We start from the raw sequence: 8878 nt of genomic DNA on the forward strand, positions 1-8878 counted from the left end.
TGTGTCCCGTGTTGTGGCACCTCTGTCTTCTTTTTTCTCTTCTCATCTGTCTCTGTACGTCCGCCCGCTCGCTCTGTTCTCCTTTGTCACTCCCCCTGAAACTGGCCTTTTCTTCTGGATGTATTTCTTGTTGACAGAGATGTGATTGAGAATGTGTGTTTAACCACTGTGTTCACTAAGAGGCCCTGAGAGTGCAAGCCTGACTGTGTATTTAGTGTGTGTGTGTGTATGCGTGCATGGTCATTATGACTAGGGGTGGGCAGTGTCACGGGGTATTTACTGTCAGAGTTAGGTCAAGCAGAGAGAGAGAAAGAGAGAGAGAGAGACTGTGTGTGAATAACTTGTATGTTTGTGTGTCTCTGCGTGTATTTCTATAACCAGCAGTGTGAGGACCGGTTTGGATTTCATACCATGAGAGTGAGGACATTTTGTCCAGTCCTCAATTTCTCACACCCATTCAAAGGGCCATTTGAAGGTTAAGACTTGGTTTTAGGGTTCAGGTGAGAATGAGATTTAGTTTAGGGTTTGGGTTGGGGTTAGGCATTGGTTAAAGTTACTCTGTCTACTCTGCCTTTCTTTTTAGCCACTAGAGGGTCTATCCATCAATTCACCATCTATACCACTTATTCCTGAATAGGGTCACTGGGGGGGATGGAGTCAATCCCAGCTGACATTGGGCTAGAGGTGGGGTCCACCCTGGACAGGTCACCAGTCTATCATAGGGCTGAACTAGAGGGTCTAGTGAGATGCAAAAAAACTGAGACCATAAATTGCTCCTAACCACCCTTTGCCCCTCCCTTCATGTCCTGTTTCCTAGTGATCACATAAACTATGGATGCCTGGTTGCAACAAACTGTACAAAGAGTAGCCTCCAGTCTAAAGTTAGTGTTTGCTGACTAATGAGTAAATTGTCAGTCCAGTAGAACACTCTATTTACTGCTAATGTGACATAAAGCATTAATGTTACACAAAGCTTGAATTACTCTGAAATTAAAGTCATATTAATTCAACACAAAGGTCAAATCATGACCTGCTAGGTCACTAATGTTATCAAAATAAACATATTACACATCCAGAAGGAAGAGCATCACATCTGAATCAAATTTGCGTCCTTTGGCTGCTAACGCTCTCCATCTCAAAAGGCCATGTTAACACTGTTTTTTTTTTCTTCTTTGTCCCACTCTCTCCGTGCAAAAGACACTGCCCTCCCTGGTCTGGTAGCCACTGTCTCGTACTTTTAGCTTGTGAGATGTCCTTTGTGGTCAGGTGCTTGTGAAATGACTTCAGTTTGAAAAACCCTTCTTGTAATTTACAGACCATGGAGGGGGTCAGTGAAGCTGAGGGACATCGTGTCCGGTCCCATTTTCACATTATATATGACACAATACATAAAATCTTAGTTATTTCACCTTTATGGTTAGGATTAGGGGCTAGAAATTGCATTATGTCAGTAAGTGTTGTCACAAAGACAGCTATACAAATATATATGTGTGTGTGTGGGGGGGGGGTTGTGAAAGTGGGTGGGTGACAGTGTATAGGTGTTTTAATAGGCCAGAAAGGGAGTCATGGAAAACAGAAAAGCTGCAGATGATAAAAGCCTGAGGGGGCCGTCTGCTCCTAATAAGGACACACACACACACACACACACACACACACACACACACACACACACACGGGCGTACGTTTCAATTACGTTTCGGGCATCCTTTTACAACCACTTCACTCCTCCCAATCTAAAGACTCCCTCACAGTGCTGCTATCACTGGAGGCGCTGTCATTCCTAGCGTGGGACATCTGTCTCATCCCGAAGGCCATACAGTAACACACACACACACACACACACTACTCGCTGACACAAACACACATACTCCACATTGGACGTGTTCCACTTTAGGTAATTTAATTGGAAGACACATGCTCATATTTTTACTGCAATCAGAGTGTTGACTAGTACAATCCACATTCCCAAACTATACTGTTAATCTTTCCAACTACATGGTGAAACTTAACACCTACTCTGTCCTAGGGGGTCGATCACACAAATCAAGCAAAACAAATGTTCATACATATTAATACCGGGTTGGTGGCAGAAGTCTTAGAGATGAATATCTCAAAGGCTTCGGAGGCAAAACAAAAACAGTGTGGATACCACCTGGGATTGGTGTGCTGTCAAGTTTACGACGGCAGGATGGTGTATAGGGGATAAACTGAAAATACACTACAGTGGTCAAGTTAATCATAATGTCGCAGCATTGCAGCAGTATGGCTCACTGATGTTTTTCCCAACAGTGGAGGTCTACTGCTCAGAGAGATAAAGTTATATCAGGCTTCGAGTACACAGACAGCACTTGTAATAGGATTGATACATTGTTGGTTTTGGAATGTTTCATTAAATTTACTGACAGTTCAAAAAGTATCAGTATCACCACACTTATCCTTTAACCTTAAACCACATCTTAGCTATCAAAAGCCTTCAAACTTAAGGGCCAGAGCTAGAGAGGCCTCACTTCACTAAAACCGATATATTTTCAGACATGCCACATCTCACTCCCAGTTTTAAAGGGGGTGCACTTTACCCTGCCTATGTGGATGTCTTGGACCAGTGAGTATGAATAATGTTGATGGACCCACTTGTCAAAATATTCTCACTTAGGTGGTGTAAAACTCAAACTATGAATACAGGAGACAGGATTCACTCACATACATCATCATCTACCAGTCGGGGAGTTTATAGAGAAGCGCTTTGTTTCCCAGTTTGACCTCCTGGCTGCCTGTGCTGGAATCAATGTTTCTGCTACTGTGACTAATCATTACTTCCTTTTATTAAAGCAAAACTATGATGACTACAATCAGTTTGGCCTCTCTGTTTGTGTTACACTCCAAATGAATCAACATTTGAAAAAGATTATTTACTGCATGGGAACAGATCAGTAGGAGATACAGGGGAGAAACCAGGCCACATTTGGCAACGTTTGATCTTTATTTCTCAACTATTTCCATATTTGTGCATCTTCATTTGTATCAGATGTGTGAGCTGCCTGAGCACTAGGTGGAAGTGTTACTGGGACCAAGAGAACCACCTTTGTGTCTCCAGTAAAGATGAATCAAAGCATAACCTGTTAGAGGTGAGTAATATTCCTTTTTCTATTCCACTGACAAAACAGTCACTTGGAGGATCTCATAATATTATGATCCCACTAGTCAGAGCCCTCAGACATAATCCAGACACTGCTGTCCAGCAAGTGTGCTGTAATGATCTCAGTCCAGACAAGTTAGGCAACAGCAGTCGTGTGCCAATTCAGTGTGAGGTTACAAGTGTCTCAACTACAGTGTGTAGAAATGTTGAAACCAGCCATAAACTCTCAGGAGGTTCTGGATTTACAGACTCATAGCAGGGTAATATACCATTTTGAAGCCCTTCTGACCTCCTATAAGTTTCTCTTTCTTGGCAGTTCTGTTGAATATCCCAGCATGTGGAACTGTGTCCCTGTTTTTGTAGGGAACTATTACTAAATGTCAAGACTGCTTGTTGCCAGTGAAGACATAAATCTACACCTACATATTCAGCTAAGGTTTCATATATTCCTTAATTTAGAGTAGGTGGCTGTACAAATGAAAAATGTAGCTGTATGGTGGCGTGACCCCAGACAGTGTAAAAGGTTTTGCACAAGCACATGAAAATACTGTGAAACTGAGCGATGTATCCAAAACTACTGTAGCCTCATTGAAACCAGTTAACATTTAATGGAAACCCACCATTCATGGTGCATGTTCCTGACAACATCTAGACTTAATTCAGCCTTCATATTATTTCTACCACCTCTGGGGTGTTGAGCCCAGTCTCATGGCCTGTGAGAGGGAGCATCATCCCAGCAGACTTTTACCTTTTAGGCTGTGGGGGTCTGACTGTGTCCACTCACATTACTGGTCCCAGTAAGAGGGCAGTTCACTGCTCAGCTGCTGTGTTATAGAGTTTTTTTAAAGCTCAACTTTGTCTCACAAGTTCTCCTGAAAAGATAAAAAGCTCTTTTTGTCAAACAAGTGAATTAATAAAGACATTATTGCATTGTGGGGTTAAAGCAACTGCAGTAATAGTCAGGGGTGCTATTTCAGATCCCAAGACACTGAAAACAAAACAGAAGCACAATAATCTTTTCTTTTGAAGTCATGATTGGTCATTTACATTTGAGGTTTATTTTTAAACTTATAAACTTTAACACTGTAGGTCTTTGTAGTATAGGCCATAAAGGGAACAGAGGGATTTTTTTCCTGTTCTGCTGAGCCCATCACTGCATCCACTGGGTATGTTTTTCCAATCCCTCATCATCTTGCTATTTGAAGCTGCTGTTGTTTTCTTTAGAACAAGACTTCACCCTCTCATTTCCTTCTCCTCCAGATAAACAGGACAGGTATTTTGGTTTGCGGATGCATGCAGGGGACCCATTGTTATCTTTAACACCTATATGTCACTTCCTCCTCACCACAGAATGCAGCTTCCTGTCCCAGACTGGTTGCCTCAGAGGTTCCCCCCTCACCATCAGGAACTGCCCAGGATTTCACTTTATCCCTCAGCAACATCCAGGAGGTATAACAGACACCCTCCAGCTATGGAGCTGGGCTTGGACTTTGTCCAGAAAGCACATTGTAAAAATGACTTGGAATAAAAGAGAAGCATATGGTGTGTTTGCTTCAAGCAGAGTTAAACACAGATGGATTTTTGTATGTTGTGATTTGGGTCACTGAATGAGGAAAACCTGAGTTTGGAAGTGATGAATGAGGGAATTTCTTTATGCTTATGTTGCCCACTGCTCAACTGTCTGGACCCACCATGTCTCTGGTGTCTAACTGTGACTAGCTGAGTTGTGTTTTTGTCAGCACAGTGTGCAGTTGGTCTGAGGCAGCACAAGCAGCAGGAGCTTTATTTCGCTGTTGTTCTTTTCAAATTGGCCTAGTCCTTCCAGATCAGTTTTTAAACTCCAGGCTGAGCGAGTCAGATGCTGATCCTGCATAACTGATAACAACATGACTGGGGTCTTCTGAAAATTCCAGGGATGACTAGCTGCCAGGCGCGGTCGTTCACATGCCTAACTCTGGCTGACCTTTCGAGCCCTCTCCTGGTGTGTTGCTATGGTGACAGACACTGAGTCACGCGCACACACACACACACACACACACACACACACACATTTCCTTAGGGCAGCCTGGATGTGATTGGTCACGTTACTCTTTATTATGAGAGTTTAAACAAACTGATGTTTGACTAATGTCTTCATCTTGTCTCAGTCACATTCGTTCTTTGTGAAAGGCCCTTGTGGAATTTGTGGTGAGTTCGGTTTGGTTCTGACTTCAAGTAAAGGACAAACCTAAAATAAATTATTCATACTATGATAGATAATCATACTAAAACATTAAGTAACACGCAGGTTCTTGCAAATTTGTTTTCCAGTATCTGTTAGTGTAGTTCTCAGACTTGAACATAAGTTCAGAGACAACGTTTTAAGGCTGGATTTTTTTTTTCCTGAGAAAAAGAACCTGCCTGATGCAAGAAAAAAAAATCAGCGTTCTCTGGTGTCAAACATTATAGACAAATAGCAAAGTTCTGGAGAGGTTGATGGAATTAGGGCAATTTAAGTTGGCTGGATTCACAGCCTTCCACTTTAAGCACTTATCCTCTTCAGCTCTTAACTATCTTCACCTCTTCGTGGTCTTAACTGCACATATCTTGGCTCAATAAAACTCAGAGCGCTCGTTTTATGAAGAATGAATTCATATTCATCACTCTGGGTCCCAAATGACTTCCAGAGGTGTGTGAGCCCAGATGTTTATGAATATGAATTTTGAATGGATTGCACCTTTCCTGGCAGGGACAATTACTGTGGGTTATTTCAAGTTCCTGGTACTTCTTCAGAGTTGGCGGTAGCTACCAGAAACATTTGAGATACTACTTCTTTGCAGAGGTTTTCTCCAAGTTGTTTTATTGTGAATGCTAAAGGCTTGATTAGGTCATTGTAAGAACAGCATCACAGTTTGTTTGCTTGTTATTGGTGCAATAATGCATTTTGTTTAAAGTAAGTGCTTTTCCTGACAGGGGCAGAAGCTGGACTGTGACTTTGGGACAGAGCAGCGATATGAGGCTAGATGGCTGAACAGCTCAGCTGTCAAGTGCAGTGGAGTGACAGTAAGTATAAAAAATGACCTACCAGAAATAGCCAGCGAGTTAATAATCCTAAGTCTGAGTGAAGATCAGTTAGCTCAAACGTAGCTGCTGCACATCTACTGGTTCATTATTGTTGGGTTTAAGCCCTGATTATACAGCAAGTTGTTTTTATCTCAATTATCATAAACACCTGTTTAGAAATTGACTGAGAACTATTGTTTAGAACAACCACTGGGAGTTTGGGGAGGAATATTTTAACACAAGACACGCTCCCACTGGAACAAATTGACCAGTACAGCCCGTTTTACTTTGACCTTTCTGTCCATGTAGCTGACCACTAATCAGAGGAGTCAGGTTTACCACCTCAACCTGAGGAGGAGAGGAGGCCCTAGTGGATGGGGGGCTGATATTTTTGTTGACAGCCCTCAGCCCATGAAAGGTACGACATTACACCCACAGCTATGTAGACACGTAGAAAAATAAACTGATGAAAATTACAAATGCTATCTGCTATGCTTCAGCTGTTTGCTCAGTGCTCCTGTATTTGCTGTGTAATTAGACACCAAAAAAAAAAAAACAAGACAAAATCTGACATCGCTGCCACGGTCGCTCCCAGAATGCATTAAATCTTTGCACAAATGTTTCCCAATGAGACTGGTGGATTTGATTAATGCTGGAGAAAAATAAAGATTCGCTCACAGGGACAAACAGTGTTAGGCTGCCTTTCAATTGCAACAGTAGTAGTTTGTTTGCTACAATGCATAATTTGCCAACAACTAGTAATTTACCATAATGCCATTTTCTGCTACTGTCTAATTACACATAATGATTATAGAACATAGGGGGCTGCAATTTAAGGTGTTATCGATGCCACGTTCAAACCGTGTCCGTATGTATTGTTGCAAATACAATTTGAGCTCCATGACAACAGTGAGATGATCAAAACTGGTGTGTGTTGATGAACTCGGCATGTCGTCAGTGCTGCTACAAGCTGGTCCTTTCCTGTTTCAGTCCCAGATGTGCTGTTCACAGTCCATGTGTCTACCATGTGAACAACAGCCCTGGGCCACTGCCAGTCACTCTACAGCGTTAACGGACATGACGGTTGCTTCATAACATGCAGAGTCATCAAATTTTAATAAGACACACTTGATCACAGATGCACACACAATGTAATATGCACATAAATGCATGCACAGATGCACATGCAGTGACACAAATGGGACTTCTCGCTGGGAGGCACATTGAACCGTAAACATAATCATCTGTTTCTCACTGGCTTTGTTCTGCTCCACTCCTCAAGCTTTCTTTTTTCTAGCTTGTTTTTATAGCCATAGCTATGTCATCTTGTGAATGCTTTTGCTGTTTATTTAGAGCATGCACCCCATATGGTTCATATAAGCTATAAAAGAAGCTTAGAAGTTTAAAGCACCTTTGGTTACCAGACAAGGCAAATCCAGTTCTGCGATGGTGTATGACAACAATAATTGCCTCTCTTTCACTGCCTTGCCTCCTGTCTTTCTCTAGTGGAGGTGTACAACTGTGGCGTGGGTAGTTCGGACTGCTCCCAGTGCTGGGGCCGGGAGGATCAAGGTCACCTCTGTGCCTGGTGTGAAAACAGCTGTAGGCCACGGGATGACTGCCAGCCAATCAGGGATCAGTGTCCAGCTCCTGAAATCCACAAGGTAAGATCACAGGTTAAAACCTTTCTGTAGCCTGTGGGCTATACTTTCAAGCCATAAAGTGGTGAATCACAGGGTCACTCACACATTGTGGTGCACTTACTGTCCAGTGTCAGTTGCTGAGGGAATATTTAAATAGAGTCTCATTAAAGCAGTTCATTCAGTAAAAGCACTAACACTCACTTAGCCACTGCCCTCAAGGGACACAGCTGAGTTGATCTGCAGTCACTCAAAAGGGCATGGGAACACCTTCTTTAGTATGTGTTTAAATAGTGTGGGTGGGATATGAAAGCTATATGTGCAGAAAACCACAGAAGCTAAAAGAAAACAAATAAGGCCCAGGAGGAATTTTATATTTGTCACCGCAATGAGATCCAAACCAAACTGGTTACAGGAATTAAGCAGTGTTTATCTTACCCCGGATCTGACTCATGTCAAAATGACCATCATGATTACTGGCAGGGCCTTTCTTTAAACTGTTCATGGAGCTCATTCGCATGATCATATACACTTATAAAACTGTAGTAGGTGTTCAAAACCATCTTTCAAGCCTTTTCTGACACTACTGAACATTGCATCAGCACGGCAGTGACAGGAAGCATGGCTCACATGAGACGCATTTAGCCTGAACTTCCTGCAGATAAAACCTGGTCAGTGCGGGAGAGTAAGCAAGCAGAACAAAATAAGTGAACACACACACACACACACACACAGACAATCTGCCTCACAAACAAGCCATATTGAAGCATTCATGATTATCCTTTCTTTGTAGCTGTCAGCGTACTGTGACTAACAGGGTGCTCTGTGAGAATCTAACTTATGTGGACTTCTAACGTGACTGAAGTTAGCTGGGCTGAGATGCTGAGTGCGTGGGTAGACCATTGTTGCAATACTCACTCTCTCTCCCACACAAACACACACTCTGGCTGTCTCAGGAGAGCAGGATTCAGAAAGGATACTGGGGCCGTGGTTCTGTGGGGCGTGTGATGCAATGCTTTGGCAGCCATGTTTTACCATACAGTTCACGGGGGTTGGAGCC

The 8878-nt window shown here is 42.7% G+C and overlaps 1 protein-coding gene across 1 annotated transcript in view; it reads left to right on the top strand.

The window, feature by feature from the left end:
- The window catches only part of plxnd1 (plexin D1), a 60444-nt gene that overhangs the window by 17551 nt on the left and 34015 nt on the right, over positions 1-8878 (top strand). The window contains exons 8-12 of the mRNA XM_020610660.1: positions 3026-3125; positions 4487-4585; positions 6089-6178; positions 6488-6596; positions 7685-7842. Coding sequence (XP_020466316.1) covers positions 3026-3125; positions 4487-4585; positions 6089-6178; positions 6488-6596; positions 7685-7842 — 556 coding nt within the window. The remainder of the gene's footprint in view (positions 1-3025; positions 3126-4486; positions 4586-6088; positions 6179-6487; positions 6597-7684; positions 7843-8878) is intronic.

Source organism: Monopterus albus, unplaced genomic scaffold, assembly GCF_001952655.1.
Source record: "Monopterus albus unplaced genomic scaffold, M_albus_1.0 scaffold106.1, whole genome shotgun sequence".
Classification (NCBI taxonomy): Eukaryota; Metazoa; Chordata; class Actinopteri; order Synbranchiformes; family Synbranchidae; genus Monopterus; species Monopterus albus.